Here is a 25,097-nt window from a genome sequence, read left to right on the forward strand (position 1 = left end):
CTAGAATGATGTCAGTTTTATTATTACATTGAATCGTGTGCCTGCGCGGTTTGACTATATCCCCAAGAGGTGTTCGAGAGAAGTTCTATTATTCGGAAACCCGGCCGGTTTGGATTTAATCCAAGAATAAATAGAAAAGGAAAAGTATATTTTAATATACATCTCGTACTAGACAAACTCTTGGAAATAAAGATATTAATTAATTTAAAGTCTATAGCAGACTACAAATTAATTAATGGATATAGAAAGTCTTAGACACGGGAAATAATATATTAAAGAGGTTAACCCGGATTGCTTGTAATCACGGATTGGATGGGCGGTCAATATTTCTTCTATAGTGGCACAAGAAATATTCCATTGGCCTTATATTAAATTATGCGTTATAATTTAATTAGTAAAGAAGGTCCAATTGGGGAGGCCCAATCCAAGCCCCATAGATCCCTAACCTAGCCCATCATAAACTCTATAAATAAGAATGTAAGGAGGAGACACATAAGTTATCACAAACCCTAGCCTCCACACTTGGCTTTCTTGTCTTCTCCTTCAAGATTCTTATAATTTCTAAGAGATTCCTCCCACAAGGAATTTAGATCTATAGAGTTAAGGGTCATAGGTTAGAAGATCTTTGGTCTTGCATTCATAATCAAGCTTCAAGATCTACACGTGGAGAAGTAGCAAGCCACTTCGATTTTTTGGAGAATCATTGTTGTAAGTATTCAACAACATAATTTAAATTAAATTATGTGATTAATTGCGCAATTATATGTCTCTACATGTTCAAGCATGAAATTGAATCGACCCACATAATCACCTAAATAGATTCTTATGTGGATTTATTTGTTTTGCTTTTTCCGCTGCGATTATCCCCAACAGATGCATCCTCCGCCCTACAGTCCGCCACTGCAGCACCACAGAGGATGCCACTTCCATCCTCCGCGCCCTATGCATCCTCCGCGGACGATGCATCATTTTTTGCATCCTCCGGCCTATCCTCCGCCCCATTGTGGGGGTACAGAGGATAGTCCGGACGATGCACACATTTTCTTTCTTTTTTTTATTTTTTTATATTTTCTTCTATATATGTCACCATTTTTTTACTTCATTTCACACCTTTCATTCCACTCTCTTCCCCATCTCAATTTCTCTCTAAATTCAATAATGAATTCCGAAGATTTTCATATTTGCAAGCATAAAATATAAAAAAAATAAAAAATAAATACAGACAATAGGATATGCCTATATTATGTGGTGTTTTTATATTTTTATTCTTGTTAATTGATATATTTACAAACATAAAAAATATGATTAATGAATTTTTGTAGTGTTTAAATATTCAAATAATAATAAAATGCTTAGGGTGGGCTATAGTCCGCCCCATTACAGGTGGAAGGGTAAGAGGATAGAATGCTGATGTGGCGGAGCATAGGGCGGGATTTAGGGTGAGCTATCCTCTGCCCCATTGTGGATGCCCTTAGGGTTTAAAAACATAATGTCAATACAGTGTATGAAATACAACACAAAGACATGACAATGTCAATACAATTTCATATTGACATTGTACAAGCATTGTATTGATATATTATGTGTAGTGTATTGATATAAAATTGTTAACAAAATTTATGAAAATTTTCAAAAAAAAATTCAAATTTTGACATCGAAACATATGCAAGTGATATCTCGTTAGAATCCTTATGAAATTATCTTTAATTTGATATATGTTGTGCGAAAAAATAATTTAAATCGAGAAAGTTATATGCGTTTTAAAGTTATAGGATATTTTTCAAAAGTTAGTTACAACTAATTTGTTGTAAATTGACCTTAATGACGTTTTTTGTTAATCGTATTGTCATTTCGGAGTTGGTAATCTAGACTCTTAATTTGAATATCTAATGACTATTATTTAGTTGTAGTTAACAATTAGGTATTGAGTTAGCAATATAACACTCTTCCATCCATGTACATATGTCGTGAGCAGGTATGTTCTTGTTTAATCCATTTTAAAATTACTTTTTGTTTATTAAGGTTGTTAAATTTATAAATTATATAAAAATAAAAATTTGATTTATTTTTTTATTCATTTATGCTATGGTATAGAGAAAATGGATAAATGAAGCTTTTATTCTTATTATGATTTATAAAATTCATAATATAGTTTAAGATATTAGAATTAAATTAATAAAATAAAAACTGACGCGGACTAAATACAATTTCTCATCTATTTATGTATCGGGTGTAAATGTAAGTTTGTGGCTTGTATTTTATTATTTGTTTGTCAGCAGGTAAGTTAATTAAAAGTCAAAAAATTGGAATTGTGCTACCACTTCGTCAACCTCATTAAACCTTTTATATAATGGCTAGCGTTCAGCTACTAGTAAAATGGCTAGGGTCGAAATAAAACAACTTAAGATTTAGTGGGGCAAAAGAATATTTAGTTGAGCCCCAAACCCCACCTTTTATATAATTTAATTAATGCATTAGTATGTCACATCAATTTAAACTCTCGCTTGCTAAGTAACTTTATGTTCTAGATAACTTGAATAATAGAATAATTTCAATCTTTGTAATATTTCTAAAATACTTTACACCGTATAATAAATAAACCATACTTGGGAATCATCGAGAACCAAACCAAGATGCCCTAAGTTGTAGGGGCCGTGTTGATATCCAATGGGGTGTTTTATTTTCAAATAAAAAATTGTAGTAGTAGTAGTAGTAGTATAATTTTTTTTTTGTGGATGGTGGTGTGTTAATGTGTTCATTCAGTGTAGTCATCGGTAATTGATTTGCATAGGGAATTTCATCCCACGAAGTGAAATAAATAATGTAGTCTTCAATCAAACAACTTCAAATAACAATACTAGCACTAATAATTAACGGATTTAACATTCAAATAAAATTTTGATAGTTCAAAGAATGTTTGGACATTTTCAATAGCACGGTGTATTTAATCAAAATGAAGGATAGTGTTAAATATATAAAAATATTGGCCATATTATGATGAAATAAATATTGAATTATTGAACAAGAATTATATTTCCACGTTAAAAATGAGTAGTAAATCAAAATGAAATAAACAATAATGTAATAACTCACAAAATATATTTTAATTATATTTGCCTTGAACCCCATACACCTATAGCAAAAATTGTGAGCAATAATAGTGGTAATATTTATCCAGCACCCACTCATGAGTACGATGTCTCAACAAAAAGAAAAAAGGAAAAGGCAAGTAAAATAATAGAATTAGAAAATAATAATACAATATTTGACGAGTGTCGGTTATGATTTTTGTTTATGTTACCAAACAAAGCGTTACTTAGTTCCGTTATTATGGAATAAGTAATAACAAAGGCAAGAGAAGAAAGAGGCTGCCAACTGCTCTCTCTCTGTCCACGGAAGAACAATCAGATTAGAGAGTTTCTTGAAGTTCAACGTGGTAACTCACTCTACACACTTCTAATTCTTTTTTTTCCTCTGTTGGCTAAATATTTCCTCTTCTCTCAACATCTGTTTTAATTACTAAATCATTTTTCTCCAGTTATATCAACCTCTCAATACAGAAAAAAACTTCTTCTCCTACAAAATATTTTGTGTGTGTGTGTGATTCGAAGTTACCGTTTTACTATGTCTTCTTTCACGTGCTATCATGGTACAGTGAGATTCTTTCCATTACTAGTTGTTGGTCTAGGATCTTTTTTTGCCATATAAAATTGCTATTTTCGTTGTCACAGTTTTAATGTGGGGCTTCAAATTATTGAGATATTCACCTCAGACCTCATGCTCTGCTGTATATTCCCTTTCCCTTCATCATTTTGTTACCAACCTAGGCATACTACTTAATTAAAATTGCCAGTTTCGAAACATCCATCTCAACGCCTACAAAAGCATTATTAAGTATGATTCACGTTTCAATATCAATGCAAAAATGGAGAGTCTTAATTATTTATTATTATGCTGTCTATAAAATAATGATATCACTCAATAGTGTAACGTCTGGAGTAGAAAGTAAGGAATAGAATTGGAAAGTGAAATATTTGCTAATCATATATGTTTGTTTTATCTCTTTTGATAGCTACTTCCTTTTCTTGTTATGTTTTTCTTGTGTTGTGGGTTTGGTTGTTGGAGTGGTGGTTGTTTCTTTAGTTTCCCTTTGAAGGGATAGGATACTCTGCTTTATTTCTTTCTTTTTTTTGCCATATTTTGTTTTCGATCTTTCGATAAAAGATAATCACGGATTAGAGGTTCGGATATGTCTCATTACAACAAGTCTTATGAGTTTATTATAGTGTGAAATTTTGCAGGGCTGTGGGCTCAAGGTGGCCCTCTGATCACACTTGTTGCTCTCTATATCATCGTCGTTACGGAAATATGCAGACCGCTACATCAAGGTATAGAAATCATATACATTTTGTGGTGGTTTGTTTTGTTTAATTTACATTTCATGTTGATTGATATCAAATGTGTTCTGTTTTGGTGCAGAGGTGGTGGAGGTCTTGTAAAATCATCTGCTTCTACGCTTCAGAGCCCCAGGAAGCTAAAACCGTCTGCTTCTTCGGTTTCTTCTATAAATCCGAGCATCAAAACCGCTAAAACCATTGATCGCAAGTTACCACCCGCTCACAATCAGGTATTATAGTCTCATTTTGACTCGGCAGTTTGGTATTAAAAATCAATCCAGAATGAAATCAGATAGTCCTTTTGTTTTATTAAATGGCAGAAAAAGCGGATAACGCAGATCGAGGAGGATTTGAAGAAGACCAAGGAGCAGCTGAGCTCGAGCGAGTCATGGAAGCGAAGAGCTCAGCAGGAGGCTGAAGAAGCCAAGAAGCAGATTGCAGCCATGGCAGCCGAGCTCGTGGAGTCTCAGAATCAGCTCAAGGAGCTTTCTGAGTGCGAAGAAGCTCGGCTGCAGGAGCTGCGCAAGATATCTCAGGAACGAGACAGGGAGTGGCAATCGGAGCTTGAGGCCTTCCAGAAGCAGTACTCCATGGACTCTGCTGCTCTGGCCGCGGCCATGAACGAGATCCAGAAGCTCAAGATGCACTTGAATAGGGTTACTCAGTCGGAAGCGGCTCAAGCCAGGCATGCGGAATCAGCACATGCCGAGGTCCAGAGCTTGAGACTCGAATTAACAGAAACTCTCGTTTTGGTTGAGAGACTAAAGAAACAATTGAACGATAGCAGAGATTGCGAATCTGAAGCCCTCGATGAAGTTAGCAGAGCTGAGAAGCAGTTGGAGGTTGTTAAAAATGCTGAGAATGAAATCAAGTTGAAGCATGACAATGTCCTCGAACAGTACAACTCTTTGCTGCTTGATTTGGAGAAATCCAACGGTAGAGTGAAATCGTTGGAGGAGCTTGTTGCCACGCTGCACACTGATCTAGATAGCCACAGCAGCATCTCTGCATACTCTTCGGCTGAAAATGGAGACCGAGATATTTCCCAACTCAACACCTTGAAAAGTGAAGTAGATGAATTGAGATCTGCCCTCGGAGATGCTGAAAGGAGGTACAGAGACGAGTACATTCAAAGCACGATGCAGATCCGAAACGCCTATCAGCTGGTGGAGCTCACGAGATCAGAGTCATCGGAGAAAGAAGCTCAACTTGGGGCCAAACTACGAGAATCAAGAGCCGAAATTGATGAATTGAGGATTAAACTAGTTGAAAGGGAAAACGCAGTGCAAATCTCGAAACAAGAAGAAGAAGATGATGATCAGCTCCAGCTGGAAGTGCTCAAGGCCAGTTTACTGGACAAAGAAGCGCTTCTGCAGGCCACAGCAGAGGAAAACGAGAGGCTGAAGCGCGAAATGATGAAGACACAGAGCAAAGCAGAGGACGAGGCGCTGGAACTAGCAGATTCATCAAGAGCTGCAGAGAAGGAAGCGTTACTGAGGCTCGATTCATTGGCGGAGGAAGCGGATAAGAGCTGCAAGAAAGTGGCACGCGTCACTGAGCAGCTCGATGCAGCTCAGGCGTCTAATGCACAGCTGGAGGCCGAGCTGCGGAGGTTGAAGGTGCAGTGCGATCAGTGGAGAAAAGCGGCTGAAGCTGCTGCTGCAATGCTGTCTACGAGTAATAATGGGGAGAGACGAGGCTCATTCGACTACCATTCAATCACTAGTAAGCTGAGCTCTTCGCAATCTGATGATGAAGATGATGATTCGCCCAAGAAGAACAATGGGAATATGCTCAAGAAGATCAGGGTGCTGCTCAAGAAAGGCCACAAATAGATGTCAAGTTTTTCATTTTTTCCTGCTGTTTTTATTCATTATATGTCATTTGAAATTTTGTGTGAATTCTTCTAGCATCTTGCGGCGTTATGGTCAGTTTTGCAAATTGTTTTTCTTGTTCTTGTAACTACTAGTCTTTCTTGATGTTATGACAAGTTGACAGTTAATGATTATAAACTGCACATACCAAAGAATCATCAAGAGTTCCAATCTTGAGCCCCATTGATTTTGGTTTACAAGACAATGACTGTATATGAGAATATTGGAGTACATGTTCTGAAAGCTTCATACCCTACCTTGTATTTGTATACAGACAGAAGAAGAGAATTGACATAGGAGCAATCACTAGATTTGTTGATCATCCGGATCAAGGCGCCACTCACTCCCATAGTAGGAGTTGGGCAGTCCCAACCAGAACTTGAACGCCTCCGCCGCTCTCTTCCTCTCCTTCCTCCTGTCCTGCCTCGCCCTCGATGCGTGCTTACTCGTAAACATCCTCGTATGCATCTCCACATATATCCTCTTATACTTGGTCCTATTCGGATGTATCCCATGCTCCTCCATACAAGCTATAATCTCCAACGCCTTGGTAAAGAAAGCCGCCCTCACACATATATCCGCCAGCGTATCGAGAAGCCCTTCATCTGGTTTCAGATCCACACCACACCTCTCCTTTATCTCATTCCACACCAGAAGGGCTTCCCCTGGTTTTCTAGCCAAGGCTATCCCGTTTGCTAGACTCCCGTACGTGGCCACGTTGGGCCACATTCCCTCCTCCTTCATCTTCTCCATTACACTCTTTGCCTCCTCAATCAGCCCCAGCTTGCAGTACCCTTCCACCAGCATATTCCACGCAACCAAATCAACTTTGACGCGTGGATCTTTCAGCATCTCCTCAAACACCTTGCTCACCAGCTTTGGCTGCCCCGATGAGGCAAACGCCTTCATCAAGGTCGTGTAGCTCACCTTGGTGGGCGCTATCCCTCTCTTCCGCATCTCATTGAAGTAGCTGAGCGCGCCTGCACAGTCATCCACAAGTATGCATCCATCAATTAAGGTGTTGTATGAGATCACATCTGGTTGGATCTCAGCCTCCTCCACCATCTCCCTCATCAGATCCTCCGCCTTGTCAATCTGCAGCCGGTGGCAGTACCCTTTGAGGAGGATGTTGTACGTGATCAAGTTAGCCGGGACCCCAATCCTCGCCATCTCCACGAGCACCAGGCGCGCTCTGTCCATCGCCCCTGCCTTCACGAATGTGGATATGACAGTGGTGTATGTGACGTGGTCCGGATGGCTGGAGCTGTCTTTCTGGTGGCTCATCGCCTCCAGCATCCTCACCACGTCAGCAACACGCCCGGCCTTCATGTAGCCTTTCATCAACGTTGTGTACATTCTCGAGTCTGGTGCAACTGCCTCAGCCAAATCTGGTGGTTCCGTACTATAATTGATCGAATTCGGTAGCAATTTCTCAAACAGATCATCATCTTTGCTTGATTCCTCATCCTCATCGAACGAATCGTAGGTGGCTGATCTTCTCAAGATCTTGCAAATGTCTCTCCTCCCTTCCCTCATTGCCTGCACCAGTTTCTCAGCAGTCTCCAAATCGCCAAAACCGACGTAGGCTGCGACAAGGGAATGCAGCGTCGTCACACACAACGCTATCCTTTTCTCGATTATCGTCTCCAATACAAACACGAGCAGGTCCTTCCTCTCAGCTCGCGCGATTAGCTTAATCATCACATTGTATGTTAACGCATCGGGCTCGCAATTGAACTCAGGCATTTCATCGAACAGTTGGAGGAACTTCTTAGCATCACCGAGATTAGAGCAGGAATTCAGCACAGCGTTGTAAGCTCCCGTATCCGGCCTCGAATCCTTAACAATTTCGGAATCCGCAAACCTTCGCACTCTTTTAATTACAGAATTGAAGAGCTTAATAGCCTCCGCCGGGCCATCGTCGCCGGAGGCGGCGAGCCTACTAACCACGGCGCTCCAGGCCTTGACATGAGGGAGATAGCCCGATTTAAGCATGGACTTGATGATGGAAGATGCATAAAGAGTGTGGCCGCCTTTGGCAGCGGCGACGGCGAGGAGGCCGAGGGAATTGGCATCGAGGCGGTGGAGCTGGCGCTCGCGGCGGAGGCGCTCGATGATGGACTGAGCTCTGGTGAGGGCGTCGGCGGTGTTGAGATAAGATAATTGGGAGACGAGGCGGCTGAGGCAGGTGGAGTTGGGGAGTTCGGCGCATTGGCCGTACAAGGACCACGCCTGCTCGGTTTTCCGCTGCTGGAGGAGCGTGAGGAGCACGTGGTCTTGGGAGTTGGAAAGCTTGTTGGCGTTGGCGGCGGCGGCGGCGGAGTGGGAGGTGGTGGAGGAAATTTTGGTGGTTTGGAGGCGGAGTGAGGAGGATTTGGAATTGGTGGATTGAGGAGGGGTGACGGCGGAGGAGGAGGGCGGAGGCAAGGCGCAGCGGAGGGTGAGAGCGTGGGTGGAATTCATAGCTGGTCCATTTGACGTGGGGAAAAGGGGTTGCCAGATTGCGTTTATTTGAACGTCGATATTTTCAGTGATAAGATGGATATTTTTTTCAATTTAAGGCACACTTCTTATTTTGGGTGGAGAAGACTATTACCACGCAGTCAACTCTCTTAAAACTCTACTCAGATTTTATTCTGGCCTACAATTTCCTACGTCCTCATGCCTTTGAAGCCTTTCTCTAATCTTTTCTTCATCCAATCATTCCTTTTCGACTGTTGGGAAATCAACATTTTATTCTATTTTAATATATAATTCCGAAAAATAGAATAGTTTTGACTTGTTAAATTGATAACTATTCAAATGAACAACCAGATTGCCACAATGAAAAAGTAATCTAGCTTCAAAAGACAAGGAATCCAACTGTCTTAGCAAAAATTAGAAGCTAAACTAGCCACAAGAAGTTCATCAGCATCATCACAGTACCAAAAACATTGGGCAAGAAGTTCATCAGCATCATCACAGTACCAAAAACATTGGGCTCCAACTCATTTAGCTCGTAGTTTTTGTTTCTTATTACTTTGTCGATAACCTCTGAAATCCTCCGTGGTCTCAGCCGTGTTCTGCTTTTTCATTCCTTTCCTCCCTCCAAATCCGTATTTCGAGTCCTTGCGCTCTCTGCCCTTCATCTTTTTATCAGATCCCTTGTTCCACTTCCCCCCGTCTAGTCTCCCCTTACCTCCAGACCGATCTCCAGGAGCAACTCCTGGCCTCTTCTTATTCGATCTCTGAAATGCTTTGCCGTCTTCAAAAGCTAAGCTCAGGTCGCCATCTTTATCATCGGCAGCAAATCCACTCTGCTTCCTCTGCTTTCTCCAGTTCTTGACAGATTCTATGTCGTCCTTCTTTTGCTTAGCCCTCTCCTTCTGCTTCTGCACCTGTATTTCCTTGGCTAACTTCTTGTTGTCCCTAGCCTTTCTTCTCTCCTCGGCCTCCTCCATCTTTCTCTTCTCTGCCAAGATGCGGCTCTTCACCTTCTCCATGTGTGTATCCGATTTTACCATTTCAGCATAGTAATCGATTGGCCTGAGGAAAGGCAGGTCCACCTCCTTGGACTGGAATTTTGTAAACGCCCGCCTTGCCCCCTCTAGTGCCTGAGTGTAGAAAGCTAGCTCCCTATTGAGATCATCATTCACACTCACCTCGTTCTCTTGATCAATATCAAGCGACAACTTGTGCATCCATTCAACACTTTCTGGCCAGCAGATATCTCCAAGTTTATCGAGCAAGCCAGCTTTGTTATACACAGCAGTCTTTGCAGGCTCACTTAACTTCACATCCCCATCTTCGTCCGACTCAGACTCAGACTCAGAAACAACAGGATCAGAATCTTCCATATCGAATCCATTACTGTTCAATAGTTGAACGTTGTGCTTCATAGTTTCTTCTTGGTGAAGCACAGCCTGTTAAATGGCAATTGGCAACCAAAATTCAAATCTGTCGAGATCTCTAAAACGACACTGACCATGGTATAATGTAGAACTAAGGTTTTCCAGCTGGAGAGTTATCCAAATAAAGATAATTTCAAGAATATGTAGATTATGATTTGCAACCCGAGTATTAGTAAAACTTATCTGCTTCATTGTCAAATCAATATCTAGAAACATTAAAAATACAGCTGCAATTTGTAATTGTACAAAAGAGCAAACAAGTTTTGCATAACAATTAATTTAAGCTGTTACAAGTCATGGATGAATTAAAAACACAAAGAATGCAACTTTTGATCACGCAGCAAAGGGAGAGGCAGAAGAGAGACGAACCCAAAATATACACAAACCCTAATCCAAGAAGAATTGGAGGATAGGCTTAATTTGAAATTCGAAAGACTGAACTATAGCATCAATCGATTATCGATCGCTTTGCTATGTCTTCTTCAGCAAACCAGAAGAATGAAAATTGAAAATTGACAGAGTGAATTAAACGAACGATGAGCGGTGGAGGAAGAAGCAAGCTTACGGTTATATGCGGCGCAGTAGAAAAGAGAGACACGGGAAGCCAAAATTAGTGACTGCAACTCTCAACTCTCAACTCTCAACTCTAAACCATGACCGCGTAAAACGAAAAACCCCTGCTTAAACCCTAGAATAAGAGTATTTTTCAACTTTATTTGATTTTATTATTACAGTTTTATAGTAGGAATCTGGTCCACATACTATAATTGTCGTTTAAAATAAAAACTTTAAAATGTTATGATTTATGAACATACAAATTGATAAATTAAACAAATCGATAGAAATATTAATTAATTATAGTATTATTAGAGGAGAATTAGTTTCATTTTAAAGTTTCTTTCTATAGAAAGTTTCTAATTTTAAAAGAGATATTAAATTGTTGGTGAAATTAAATTACTCTGATACAGAGATAAATACTAGGCGTAAATCGTAATACAACTCAATGAAGAATATAGAAATTACACAAAATAAACTGAATTGAAAATGCAATAATCGAAACTATAAACTGTAAAGATGTAAGTCAAATCGAAGAATCCTCTTTCCGCAAGACGAGATACGCCCCAGTAAGATATAGTTTATACGCCCCAGTAAGATATAGTTTGCATCCCTAATAGAGTAACTTTTAAATTTATAATTCCTTCGTGTTATTATTGAAAAGAGCTCAGAAAAACAGAGCAAATCCATACAAAATATGCAAGACTAAAGGAGAAAAAGTATGGCTGGAGTTTAAAAAGTGTAGAAAAGTAAAAATCAATAGGACATTAAAAGAGTACTATTTTAATAGTTTTACAGAATACACAGCATATTTCCAAGAAAATATTTTATGAAGTTGATCAAGAATGATGAACAATATAGACCAATCCTCGCAAAATGAAAAAAAAAGGCTGGAATTTACAGTAAATCTATACCAACTGTCTCGGTTTATCCCAGCAGCGGGCAGTGTGAAAAGTTGTAGCAGCAAAAGCAAAGCCAACCAAAAATTATCACAAGAGTTCTATCGAGCAGTTGGGCGTGCAATGGATTCATCGATGGCCAAGTAGTGGTGGTCGCTGGCGCCCAAGTTGAGGGATGAGTGAGCCGAGCGCTTTGACATCTCGTCAGAGCTGCCTTCTCGCACTGCCTCTGCTCCCTTTTCGATGGCGAGTGCATCTTGGATCTCCTTTATGACTTCAGTCATCCACGGCCTCATGCTCCCGTGGGCCTGCACACACATAAGCGCCTTCTCTGCTATCTTCCACATCGACTGTATGTCGTATTCCTGCAATGCAGGGTCGATGATCCCTTGAAGATCACCACTCTCAATATGCATCTTTGCCTGCCAACAAGGATATGTGTAGTGTTATCATTTTCACTATTTCTGTAATTTTCTAGGAGTATCTAAGTATATACGACGAGTAACATGAAATCTGAGAGGCACTCTTACCCACTGGACTATGTTTCGGCAGTTATGTCCAAAATTTTCGTTAGAGATTGCTTCTTGACCGGATATTAACTCGAGGAGAATGACCCCAAAACTGTAGACGTCGCTCTTGTCTGTCAGCTGCTGGGAGATGTAATATCTGCGTGATGTGAAGGAAAAGCGATGAGTTTGTTTAAAAATAAGCACAACAAGAATGCAAACTGAGCCTATATTTCATGTTTAAATGCAAATCTAGGAATGGACCTAAATCTCATCATCAAGCAAATTGTGGCTGAAATGCCACTAGATGTTATGGCATGCAACCGTACAGAAAGAAAAAGGAGAAGCACGACATACTCGGGATCAAGGTAACCAACAGTTCCTCGAACTATGCTGGACACATGGGAAGCTCCATCAACTGCTAGTTTTGAAAGGCCAAAATCTGAAACCTTAGCTCTCATGTTCTTGTCAAGAAGAATATTGCTGGTCTTCAAGTCTCGATGAATGATTGATGGAACACAACCAGTGTGGAGGTACTCTATTCCTGAACAAGTAAAATGAGACGAACACTTTTAAATTGCATCTTCTACTTCTCAATATTGCAGGTATTTAATTCATTCACTTCTGCAATTCATGAGTTTATTAGTAAAGGAGTGAAATTTTTTTATCTGGCTAACCAACCTTTGGCAGCATCCTCAGCAATCTCAAGGCGTTTAATCCAATTAATTCCTCTTCCTCCATGTGTTAAGGGCCCTGTCAAAATACTATTTAGGTTTTGCTATTGTTGGGTTAGTTGATTATATCCCTATTATAAAAACTTACCATAAAGATGTTCCTTAAGCGTCCCATTGTGCATGAACTCATACACGAGAATACTTTTTCCTTCTTCTTGGCAATATCCAAGAAACTGCAACAGATTCCTATGATGTATTCTTGAAAGAAGAGAAACCTGTTCTAACCTCAAAAATTAGTATCAGAGCAAGCAGGCAGAAATCTATAACACCACTATGCAAAAGCTAAAGATATGGATTTCAGAAATGACACTAACCACTTTAGAATAAATAAGTTTTCTACATTGCTATATAAGTTGGATTCTGATTACATCACTATTCCAAGCAAGAAACAGAAATGGGAAACAAAATTGGAAGATGAATGAGATATACAGACGCTAAAATCTCTAACATATCATAGGATAATCAATCTGTTAGAGTTTGCTTTTCAGAATCAGGTGTTCATCGGCTGCTTTTTACTGCCTCCATCGACAGCTCATGTATAGAAATTTGTGTTAATGAAAAACCAATTACAAATTTAAACCTAGCAAGAAAATCGAATCAAAAGGTGGAAGCTATTCTGATTAAATCATTCCACCAATTATGTACTAGTAAAGTTACTGAAGAGGTTTAAAATTCTCCAAACTGTAGTAGAAGAGATTTCGGTTAATTAGTATTACGTACTTCATTGGTAAACTCTCGTTTCCCCTGGAAGGAATCGTTAGTCAAAACTTTGACTGCAATTTCTCTATCATCTAGCAGTCTCCCATAATATACAACCCCAAAGCCTCCTGATCCAATTTTTCTCTCAAAATTATTTGTAGCATCCTTGATCTCAGATAATGTGAAGTAATGAGCAACTTCAGCCGCAGTCTCACCCAGGGAAGAAGCAAGCTTTTGAGGAGGCAAATTATGTTGAGATTCCCCTACCAATAATTAAATATATATCATAAAATGGTTGTATTAATCCAACTAACATTCGTGTACAAGCGAAACCCTGGTTATAATCGTTTGAATCTAACCTTTATGAAGAGATTTGCACAATAAGAAACAGGAGGCAATGGCAGCAATTAGCAGAACAGCACCTCCAACTGATGTCCCGATAATAATATTATCACGGTTCCCTCCCTTCTCTGTGTGAAGGCCTGCATTCCCTGTGTAGCTGAAACACGAATGATTAAGAGGTCTAAGATAGTGGCTGAGAAACTACATGAACTAGAAGTCTTTTCAAGAGAAAGATCAAAATGTATTTGAATATTTAGGCAGAGAGAGAGAGAGAGAATCTTTCAGAAATATGTAGTATGAATATATATTTATGCACACAATTGATCAAAAAATATATGTTCGCCACAGAAGCAACTAATTCGCCATAGCTCTGAAGACAGACAGCAATAACATATACTCACTTGAAATCCAGGTCTTTATTAAGAAGGCCAGATGGAATTTTCCCGGCTAACACATTGTTCTGAACATGCCTGCGACAAATGAATAAAAAGACTCAAACAACATTTTTAACGCGTAGTATACAAGTGTGAACAGAATACTACAAAATACATTGAACAATACAATTGGCCTTTTATCAGAAAATGGATATATTTTGGAAGTGCTACACTTGTAAAGTTATAAAAAAAATCAGAATTCACGTTAGAATAGTTAGCAGGTAAACAATATTTGCTATATATAATTTAACTCTTCAAACTTACAATTCTCTCAAATTTGACAAATCTGCCAAGGAAGAAGGCAGTTCACCATTCAATAGGTTATCCTCAAGATGTCTGCCACAGGGAAACAATGAATCAGTTGCTGTAACAAAATAAAGCAAATAAATAAAAGAAAATTTGGAGTACAGACATTATCTTTAAGTTAGGGCACCCAGAAAAATCAGGAATTGGACCACTCAGTGAGTTATTATCAAGCCATCTGCAACGGATAGGTACATGAAAATCATGATTTGATCACGGACCGGGATAAGGAAATGTGGCATTGAATAATACACGGTGGAGTCAACTTACAATTCAACTAAGCCGCCCAACTTTGTGAATTCTACTAGAATTGTTCCTGACAGAGTCTTCCCTGAGAGTTTACTGCACAAGCACAAAAATGGTCAAAACATACAGATCATATTTTCAGGTGCAAGTTAAGTAAGTTATAGTAAAACTGAGCAAACAAAAACATTTAGATATGCATGTAATGTAATACATTCTGACTTCTAACTAAAATGGCAGAATAACCTAATGGTATTGTCATTAGAACATTAAACTAAGAAAGAATTAGACTTTACATCGATGTTATCATCGGGCGAGGATCTGAACTACACTGGACCCATGACCATGGAGATGGAAGGCAAGGATCACCGCCTTCATTTGCCCACTTAAATGATGAATAAGACATGGCTATTGCAGCCAAAACTGGTCCTGCAATTCAAATGAATTAGAGCATTGTGGCTAAACGGACTCAACTTAGCGAGAACAGAAAAAGTATACATAGTATCTTGGTGTCGTAGCAAAAAGCTCATTTATTGTTTTTTTCCAATTGTGATGATTTTATTGAAATAAAAAGGCATAGTTTGTATGTTCAAGAAAATTTGCCCATTCCCACCATCTGCAGAGCCATCACTCTTCTTCAAATATCTATTGACCTCCAAGGCATTCAGCAGAGGACCCATTGTAGAATCAGAAGTCCTCCCAAATCTGAAAGATAAAACAAATGGTAGAGAAATGTTGTAGTATCCTGGCTCATACAAACGATACTGTCCTTGGGCGTTTTCTTGGATATTAACAATAGCCTTGCTAAGATCAGGAGCGCCAGGGAGTATGAACCTGAACTTTCTAGCATCACTTGGACCCAAGTCTTCAATTTCAGCAAAGTAACAAAATGCCCAACCAGGTGCAGGAAAACCATCGAGGTTCAAACGGTATGTCAATGATCCATTTCTTCCAACTACAGCTGTCTGCATTACCTTCTGTGGTGGCCATTCATCCCGGCTGACATCAATTGGCATCTGAGTTGAAATTTTTTCAGTTCCAGGAGCAACATCCACAAGGTAATTGGCTTTTCTCACCGAGTCAGACTCCCATATTCGATCAAATGGGTCATCTGGATACCTACAAAATATGAGCAACTGAAACTTGTCTGACTTTTAATTCCAAGAGGCAAAATTAAACAAGTCGAACTTTGGAAGTTTCAGGTGCACCTGACTGGTTCATCACTCTCTGCACCAAAATTTATTCTTGCAGACATACTGAGGAAATATTGGCTCTCAAACTGATTGAAATAGATGGAACCATTAAACTGCCGGAGCTCAAGGGTGGATATAAACGGTTGACCAGTTTTTGCATTGGACAAACAAACACTGATGGTAGGCTCTGTAGCTAGAAATATTAACTCCTGAAGCTCTATGGTATTTGCATCCGAAATGATTATAGTACCCCAATGAGTAGGCCCAAATGAAATGTCAAACTTGGGATATACATTATTGCTGTCAAAATTTCCATACAAGAAGGTTGCTCTTATAAGATACCTGGTCCTACTAACAACATTGAATGTGTAGCAATACTTGTTATCATCTGCTGGGAAAAATCTTAGTGTCTTATACTGTTTTCTGGTCTCGTTGGCTACAGATATGGTGGCTATATCTCCAGTTAAGATGTAGTTATCTGAACTCCATTCAAGACCTATTTCATCTGTAAAATTATTGGAACCACCACAATCCAGACTCACAAAACCTGGATTGTTGCAGTGGTTGGATACCAGAGTAGATACAAATGAGTATATGAGATCACTTAATAGGCCCAAGTAAATCAATAATTATAATTTCATTTTATATACAACAAGTCATGAGATGTGCTATGGTTTTTATAGAATATTATAACATGATTTTGTATTGACACCGTTGCACTTCACTATTACACATACAAAAGGACATGAAGCAATTTACAACTAACTGGAACAGGGGTTTTGGTAGCATACACTAAACAATATTTGACCAAAATGTCAATGATTTGGTTTTTTAGTGCAATTTGAGTGTTTACAACTAAAAAAACATGTTACAAAAATACAAACAGTTTTGCAGTAAACCAGAGGAATGCCACAAGACATAGAGAAACCTCAGCTTCACAATTTCAGAAACCTACATTACTAAAACGATGAAATGAAAATGGCCTATACAAGCAGGGCAAGAAGTTGTCTTCAGATCGAGCAATATATGAAGATTCCAGATTTACATTAGATTATAAAGCTTTGTGAAAGTAACAACTGGAACATTGGAGTTTGCTAAACCACTATAGTTTCTTCAACAACAAAATTTATTCCTCGAAGATTGTGGGACATACAACCTCCAGAAAGAGACTATAGCATGTCATATATCTATCACAGTGGAAAAATCAGCTCCTTATGATCTAACTAGGAAATATCACAAATAGGGCATAAACCTCCATCATCTTCACCACTGCTCAAGTATGACATTTTAGCCTCACTTAGCAAATAAACTGATCGAATTTTGTAAAGTAGAATGCATCCATAAAATATTAGATGCACATAATACACACCATGCTTCTTTTGATATTACTAACTGTGCCACCTGAGACAACTTAGTCCAAACAAACTAACATCGTTTATGAAGAAACCATCCATCACAGATGCAGAATTGTTATAAAAAAACCCAAATAATGATAAGAAAAAGATTGGCACCACAGGAAATACTCAAGAAATTCAACAAAAAAACAGCAGCGCCAACAAATGTATAAGCATGTAGAGAAAGAAGTGAGGAACCTGGCATCTGGGCTGTGGAAGCATCCATGAGAAAAAGGGAATACATAGAGAGAAGGAAGAGAATTCCAGCAAATCCCATTCCTCCTTTCTTTTCAAATATGAATACGATAAGGGTACTAGGAAGTTGAAGCCATGAAAACGATGAGTAAGTATGAAAAGAAAAACAGAGAGATTTGGAGCTCAAGATCGCTTTTTTGGTATCAGTGTCGAATTATTCAAACGGAGTGAAATGTTGGTGACACAGAGATGTTGTTGATTGTTGAATAAGTAAAATGCGAGAAGGGAGACAGAGGGTTAAGCTTTTTTTGCTGGAGCAAGTGAAAAAGTAATCCCATACTGGGTCAGTCGATGCCGCGCACCCTTTACTTTTTCATTTCTTTTTTTAATGCTTTATCGCGTAGCCTATAATATATTTGGGAAATTGGTCTCTAAAACCATGAACTTTGCCCAAAATTTGGTATTTCCCATGAACTTTGAAATTGGTATATAATATCACGAACTTTGCATTTTGTTTGGTATTTCCCATGGCATGTTTATTACTATATTTGACTAACTTACGAGGCTTTTATCATACTTGACACAATTAAATCAACGTGGTTTTCAACGTGACTTTTTATGCTACATGTTATGAACTTAAAAAATGGTTTCAAATATTATAAAACATATCACGGTTGCCTATGTTAAATAAGATTTTGATGAAAATATCTTATTTGAGTGAATTTGGGAAATACCAAACAAAATACAAAGTTCGTGATATTATATATCAATTTTAAAGTTCATGGGAAATACCAAATTTTGGGCAAAGTTCATGGTTTTAGAGACCAATTTCCCAATATATTTTCATTAATATTTAAACTCAAGTCTCATTGATTGAACAGTAAAACGATTTAAGCCGTGGTGGTTTTATGATCCTTGAGAAATTTATAGAACTAACATAGGAATCCTTTTTTCTTTTTTCTTTTTTTTTGGAATGATTCGCTGGCACTTCTATTTCTATTGCCCTCTCGATTTTTGGCTGATTTGTAGGGATCTTAGATAACTCCTAATCTATTGCCCATTGAAATAGGTTACAGTAATTTGGATGGCCTCTTTCCCTTCTCTAAATGTGGCTAATCAAACTAAGGTAGTTGAATAATAATAAATGGAAAGGACAAGATCGCCCACATTAATCCTTGTCACTCTTGGATGTTGCCCATGGCGCTTACTACAGAATAATAAATGTACATATGAAAATGATCTCACCTGATGTAGACCATAATACAAGCAAAACTAGTTGCAGTGGTAGATTTTTTATGAAATCAAAAGTAGCAAGTACGAGTTCAACAAGTGATTTGGATGAGGATGTGACATAAACATATAAACAATAATCAATAGCAAATGCAAAAAACTACTTGCAACAAGCACTAATCAAGTCCGGAGACATCCTTGGTAAAACTAGAAGTACTAAAGCAAGAAACAAAGCAAAATCATAACAGAAAACAAATAAAAACTCAAAACTCACCGACAAACCCATCCAAAGGTAGAACTTGCACGTCCCCTAGGTGTAGAGAAATAGAAACATATATATGGAGTTGCACTCTCCGCCAGTATCAATTGATCAACTAAACAACACTCTATCGATAACTCAAGTTATAATAACACATATATTCCATGAAGCTAAGTGAACAAATCAATGTAAGATTCAAATTATGAAGAATGCATCAGATGGAAATAGATATGTTTTTTTATGAGAAATGAAAATGCATGAATAAATCGATGAAATCCATGAAGCTAAGTGAACAAATCAATGTAAGATTGAAATTATGCATTAGTCAAATATCAGTTATTCATTGCATTCATATTTATGGATTTTATGTGTTTGTTCATGTAACTTTTGTTAGCACAGAAATTAAATTCTCGCTATATTCCATATATACCACGCTTCCATTGCCAAGTTAGAGGGAATTAGTTGGACTAAAGACTCCAATATGAGTTTAAGACTATTTAATGCTAAAGTGGAAATTGATGTTGGAAAAAAAGAGATGCATGATAGAACCGAAATAGATTTGAATAAGACCGAGTATTATATGTAGACCGACTATCATCAAAAGTATTTCCACTAAGTATCCAAATTTGTATTTGAACAAAAGTCAATTACTTTATAAGCTCTTTTTCATCTTTCCAAGCAAAATAATTAGTAGTACTCCTACTAAAGAAAAAATAATGTTACCATAATACTATTATCATACGTAATCTAGCAATATGCATGTGGACCAAGTGCTTGCAGCCATCGTTCCATTTAATCAATATTGAAAAAAAAAGTGAAGGGATAATTCTGGAGATGAAAAAAATTTAATTTATTGCAGCAACTGAGTGGAATTACAAAATTCAATTGTTTAATTAAAAGATGAAATATTCTCAGAAGTAAACACATGTCTTAAATCAATTATTTATGTAAAGACAAGTTTAAAAAATTATCGGCATTAAAGTAAGGTAAAGTTTGTGATTACTTTACATAAAAGTGGGTTAGTATTTTACTTAAAAACTTAAATGTAAGAAGACTTGTATGATTCTTCACTACTTTGAATGTACTTTATCTCTCTCTGGTTTTACACTTGCACATTTTCGCTGTATCAGAATAGGGGCGTCAAATTTGTGCAAATTTGTCTTTGAATATTATGTGTAGTTGTGCACCATAACCGTTTAAGAATTTCCAGCCTCTCTCTTTCACTTTTATCCTATACCCCCTTCAACACGAAATATAATTTTATTTATGGACAACACAAATTTTAATGTGCAATTAAAAAATAAGAAAGAGAGGAAGAAAGATGAGAAATTTCATGAATAAAAATGAGAATTCAATAGATAGATGGACCAAAATAAGAAAAAAACAACAACTAATTCATGAGGGTTGATATTCTGAAATTTGAAGGACGAGCACTTCCTAATGAATTCATCGATAAGTTGAATACGATTGAGCGGGTGTTTGATATTAAACACGTCAGTGATAGTAATAAGGTAAAACGATTAAGCTATTTGGACAGACAAATGACAAATATTATGCTCAATCAGAGTAGTTTGTAAAAATGAAGAGTTAGTATCACATAAACTTCATATAAAAGCTTGTTTATCGAATTCATATGAACAATATTCACACCGCAATCTAGAAATTTTTGCATATTTTGATTAGTTCACCATTGATCATGAGAGTTTATAGAGTTACACTTTATGTGCAGTTTTAATACCTCCGTCCTAGAATAGGAATCCTATTTAGTTATTGCATGAGTCTAAATGGTGTAAATATCATTTGGTTGAAGTTAAACAAATTTCAGGTATAGTGGTAGAAAAAACAAACGTACTAACATAAGTGGAGTGAAAAGAAGAGCTGAAAAGGGAACATAAACTTAAGAAAATCTTGTAAACAAGAACTCTCCATGTAAGCTAAGAACTATTTCCCGTCCAAACCATCTTGGTGTCTACAAATCTTATAACTCCACAAATAAAACAAATGTAGGTTTGTAAATAAAGATTTCCTCACTGAGATACGCCCAACCATTTAGTGAAGTTTTCAAATTCAGTGTAGTCGCTATCGGAGATCATCGTCTTGTACCATCCCTTGCTCGCCGACTTGATTGCTGCTGCTTCCTCCTATTAGAATCAAAGTAGAATACAAATTACACATTGTAAAGGAAGGAATGAACTTACTAATAATTAACTTATGAAATAGGCAAATATGAATTCAACATAAAAAAAGGAAATGTACCTTGGTGATTGGTTTCCTTTTCTTCTCAAGCTTGTCTTGCTTGGCCTTAACCCTCTGCGCCTCGGCCAGAAGCGCCATTCTCCTCGCGGCCTTGGCGTACGGGTTGAGCTTCAGCATTACATTCAAATTCTTCAAAGGATTCTTCTTCAAAGGAGCTCTCTTCACATCCTTCTTGATCGGCTTCACCACAGATTGCAACTCATCGGAGTTGATAATCCTAGCAAGATCAGCATTTACCATTTTAGCCCTCGGCAGCACGTATCCGCTCTTCTTCTCCGAAGGCTTGTCAAAGGTGCCATAAACCTCATCAAGCTTCTCGAAGGCCGATTTGGTCCACACGATGAACCTGCCGAGATGGCCTCCGGGAGCAAGCTTGAGAAGATTGAGACGGGAAACATGCGCGATGTCGACTCCGGGGATATTTCGGAAAGCCTTCACCAGCTTGGATCCTTCGTTTCCGTACACAATCAGAGGGCCTTTCCTCGAAATGTAGCGGCGATTGCGCATTTTCCCCTTTCCAGCACGGATCGCTTGGCTGTCCTTGGCCTTCTCGGCATCGGCTAGGGCTCCGATTTGTTTCAGTATTTTCAGAGCGGCGCTGGTTTTCTCAACCGATTCGGCGGAATCGGAAACGACAAGAGGCAATTCGGGGACCTCCTCGATCTTGTGACCGCGAGCAAGGACGAGTGATGGAACGGCGGAGGCTGCGATCGCTGAAACGACGGCGTGACGCTTCTGCGTTACATTGACAGATCTGTGCCAGCGGCGCCAGATTTTGGTGGGAGCAAACATGCTTCCGCCGCGACACATGTTGCCGAAGGCCCCCTGCCCAGCGCGGTGGGTGCCGCCACCAGCAACACGGGGGATACGGGAGACGGCGCGACCGGTGCCCCAGGACTCGGCGGAGGTCTGGTGGCCGGCGCGTTTGGAGACAGCGTAAGGCTGCCGGGCGTTGTTGGAGATTTGCCCGTGCACGAAGGTTACGATGTCGGGGCGGATGGCGGCCTTCATGACGTCGGGAAGTGGGAGGGAGTTGGCAGCGGCTCCTCCGTCGGTGGCCATATCGTTCTCCAAGGATTGCACAGTGACGAGAGGGCGGGCTGCGGCGGCGGCCATTTTCTCGGGAGCTAGCAGAGAGTCGAAAATTAGGGTTTGCAAAGAATGAGCTATTTAAGTGTAGTGGAATTAGGCCTCACTCAATGGACTATACCCCATTTGTTAGGGCAATCATTTCGGCCCATTTAACCATTTTATTAGTCTATTGTCTAAACATCTCTTAATTGCTGACTTAATAAAAATACATTCTGACGTCAATCGGGTCAGCCCAACGGGTTGCAGGCTAAACGGTATGTATTTCTATCGGTTATAAAAGTTCGATCCAATCCTAAAAGTTCAGGTTTCGGACTAGTCTACTGGGCTAGTCAGCTCATTAGATTTTTCGGATTGCAGGCTAATTGAGTTATGATCACAAAATTTTCAACCCTAGCCCTCTAAATTTAGCTGGGTATTCGTGTCAGCCCACATGTTACGGGCTGCACTGACATCCCTTTCTACGCTGATAAGTTTGATTGAGGCAATCATATAAACACAGAGTGTAGCATACACCTTTTTTGTTAAAATCATCATTTACATGGCAAGCAAGAGATAGCTGCGGCCAGGCAGAATGACACTGCACTATTATGTCAACTAATTAACACTTATACCTAAACAAATTTCCACATACAGGGGCAAAGAGCTGTGTTCCAATAGAGCACATAGAGATCGATGAATCACATATAACTGCTTGGATACACAACTCAGGCAGACGATTCCTTGTCATCTAAAGCCCATTTTGGTATAATGGAATGGAAGGTGATTCCTATTTCTATTTTATTTATTTGTTTGGTATGATTAAATGAACGAAGAGAATATAATAAAAATGCAAAATAAAATTTCATTTAATTCATGTTTCCATCTCATTTCTACCATACCGTTCCATTGCATCATACTAAAATCGACATAAAAGAAATACTACCAAACTCCCAAACTAAATTAAACTCTAAGTTGTAGCCTAGCGCAGAAAATGAGGAGAATGATGACATAGAGGGGACTTGGAGCCTGAATCAGGGACGGTGTTGTGGAACATGAGGTTCCCATTTAGAATGAAGGGTCATTATTTGTTTATAATTTTTTTTTTATCTAGAATTGGTCTAAGATGGACGACTCAAAATAGTAAACTTAGTCTATTTTTTTTTGGACGGAGGTAGTACTGTCAATTAACTTATTATCCAAATCTAGTTCATTATCCTTCAAAGCTAAGATGGTAGTGGGCAAGAATCTTGGATATATGTATAGATTGGTATGCACATGTTGAATGTGGAAGCCAGTCTCCTTGGTTTGTGTCTTGAGTGTTGAGAGGAGGAAGCAAGACTGTCGTCCGCCATTCTCAAACATCCTTATCATGGGCTCCATTTGGTAATGAATCAGGTGACAATACTTGATTGACCAACTCTCAAATAGTCACCACCCTCTTCCCTTTATCTATTCAACATTTCCTGCCTCTCTTTCTCTCTCCCCATCACTATCATCTCCATAATTTTAATTTATGCAACTATGTATATATAGTAGATTATCGCATACTCTGCGAAGTGCTTCCATTGATCATAAGTTGTAATATCACAAAATGTGTCGCTCCCAACACTGGTATGCTCTCTTGTTGTTTAATTAAATAGTAATCCTTGTTTTTTAAATTGAGGATATAAATATAGTGCTGATATTATCTTCCATTTTTAATTCAGCTACTGCGGAAGTAAACACGGTGAAATGGGGATGAAACGGAAGCAATTTGATGTCCCTCCTAAAAGGGGACAAGTTAAAGCACAGGTATTCCATCACATTATGGAGATGCTAGGAGAAGTAGCTTCCAAAATACTATTACGACGAAAGAACTGAAACAAAACAGAGGAAGATGGATGGTGCCATCATACCCAAACAAACCCAACCAATACTTTTTGATGTAATAAGCTCAACAACCGTTGCGATGTAGGCAATAATTTTAAGCTTTGTTATTTGCAATTAACAGATGAATTTGTTGACGATAGTCATCTTCATTCCTTTGTTGCAATAAAACATAGGGGCAATTTCATCTATTTTTTTTATCTCAACATTTTTAATCCAAAACTAGGGAGTTTTAAATGATTTTATTAATGAAAGAGCTTCATAATCAACTTTCTGTTTGAGAAAATGCAGATGGCCTACTTAATGGCCGACATATAAAATTTAGCCTATCTTTTGTGTAGACAAATACGGGGGACAAATTTTATTAAGTTGATATTTATTCTCAATTGACTTCGTGGTCAATGCAAAGTACTATGATCTCAAAATTAAAATTAAAATTGTACTTCCTCCGTCCCAGTATAAATAATGAGTTTGACATAAGATTTACTAATAAATAAGCAGAAAAGTAAGAGATGAGTTTGACATAAGATTTCCTAATAAATAAGCAGAAAAGTAAGAGAGGCATAGAAAGAATAGTGGAAATAATGTTACTAGAGAGTGAAGTCCACATTATTGTAATGATATAGATTGTTAATTATAATAACATAAGTTATAAATAAAATGATGTGTATGGATAATATGTCGTTCGAATTTCTAAAATTAGAAATTTATACTTTTCAGGGACGGACGAAAAACAAAATAGTTCATACTTTTTAGG

At 38.4% G+C, this 25,097-nt stretch overlaps 4 protein-coding genes, 1 long non-coding RNA gene and 1 pseudogene across 9 annotated transcripts; 2 read left to right on the forward strand and 4 right to left on the reverse strand.

The window, feature by feature from the left end:
* The first annotated feature begins 3,341 nt into the window (after positions 1-3,341).
* LOC125205096 (interactor of constitutive active ROPs 2, chloroplastic-like) lies at positions 3,342-6,346 on the forward strand. Of its 3 annotated transcripts, none has more exons than XM_048103914.2 (4): positions 3,342-3,436; positions 4,302-4,388; positions 4,480-4,627; positions 4,718-6,346. In XM_048103914.2, the coding sequence occupies exons 2-4, from the start codon at positions 4,369-4,371 to the stop codon at positions 6,230-6,232; spliced, it is 1,683 nt and encodes a 560-aa protein (XP_047959871.1). In that variant the 5' UTR covers positions 3,342-3,436; positions 4,302-4,368; the 3' UTR covers positions 6,233-6,346. The 3 variants fall into 3 exon arrangements, with proteins under 3 accessions (XP_047959871.1, XP_047959870.1, XP_088916620.1); XM_048103913.2 differs by having other exon boundaries at positions 3,349-3,436; positions 4,287-4,388; XM_089060494.1 differs by lacking the exon at positions 3,342-3,436 and adding an exon at positions 3,559-3,649 and having other exon boundaries at positions 4,287-4,388.
* Positions 6,347-6,395: 49 nt separating this feature from the next.
* HCF152 (Tetratricopeptide repeat (TPR)-like superfamily protein) lies at positions 6,396-8,832 on the reverse strand. Its single transcript, XM_048103911.2, has one exon. It carries the CDS (start codon positions 8,732-8,734, stop codon positions 6,578-6,580), a length of 2,157 nt encoding a protein of 718 aa, XP_047959868.1. The 5' UTR covers positions 8,735-8,832; the 3' UTR covers positions 6,396-6,577.
* A 254-nt stretch (positions 8,833-9,086) lies between these two features.
* Positions 9,087-10,859, reverse strand: LOC125204273 (putative rRNA-processing protein EBP2 homolog pseudogene; annotated as a pseudogene). 2 transcript variants are annotated; one of them, XR_016132539.1, is made up of 2 exons: positions 10,727-10,859; positions 9,087-10,173 (listed from the first exon to the last, which is right to left on the reverse strand). The product of XR_016132539.1 is annotated as a putative rRNA-processing protein EBP2 homolog pseudogene, transcript variant X1 (transcript). The 2 variants fall into 2 exon arrangements; XR_016132540.1 differs by lacking the exon at positions 10,727-10,859 and adding an exon at positions 10,531-10,713.
* A 597-nt stretch (positions 10,860-11,456) lies between these two features.
* On the reverse strand, positions 11,457-17,997 carry LOC125208243 (putative LRR receptor-like serine/threonine-protein kinase At1g67720). Its single transcript, XM_048107825.2, has 15 exons — positions 17,662-17,997; positions 16,085-16,616; positions 15,490-15,995; positions 15,173-15,305; positions 14,904-14,975; positions 14,743-14,811; positions 14,595-14,666; positions 14,298-14,366; positions 13,914-14,053; positions 13,576-13,817; positions 12,944-13,070; positions 12,803-12,874; positions 12,479-12,665; positions 12,146-12,281; positions 11,457-12,037 (listed from the first exon to the last, which is right to left on the reverse strand). The coding sequence occupies exons 1-15, from the start codon at positions 17,738-17,740 to the stop codon at positions 11,717-11,719; spliced, it is 2,757 nt and encodes a 918-aa protein (XP_047963782.1). The 5' UTR covers positions 17,741-17,997; the 3' UTR covers positions 11,457-11,716.
* A 2,984-nt stretch (positions 17,998-20,981) lies between these two features.
* On the reverse strand, positions 20,982-22,552 carry LOC125207170 (large ribosomal subunit protein uL4-like). The gene is made up of 2 exons (XM_048106396.2): positions 21,404-22,552; positions 20,982-21,288 (listed from the first exon to the last, which is right to left on the reverse strand). Exons 1-2 carry the CDS (start codon positions 22,517-22,519, stop codon positions 21,175-21,177), a joined length of 1,230 nt encoding a protein of 409 aa, XP_047962353.1. The 5' UTR covers positions 22,520-22,552; the 3' UTR covers positions 20,982-21,174.
* Positions 22,553-24,021: 1,469 nt separating this feature from the next.
* LOC148923241 (uncharacterized) lies at positions 24,022-24,531 on the forward strand. Its single transcript, XR_016132392.1, has 2 exons — positions 24,022-24,085; positions 24,181-24,531. It is a non-coding gene; the product is annotated as an uncharacterized LOC148923241 (long non-coding RNA).
* Positions 24,532-25,097: the final 566 nt, after the last annotated feature.

This window comes from Salvia hispanica, chromosome 6 (genome assembly GCF_029641045.1).
Source record: "Salvia hispanica isolate PSC_SH4W2 chromosome 6, Shi_PSC_v1, whole genome shotgun sequence".
In the NCBI taxonomy this organism is placed as follows: Eukaryota; Viridiplantae; Streptophyta; class Magnoliopsida; order Lamiales; family Lamiaceae; genus Salvia; species Salvia hispanica.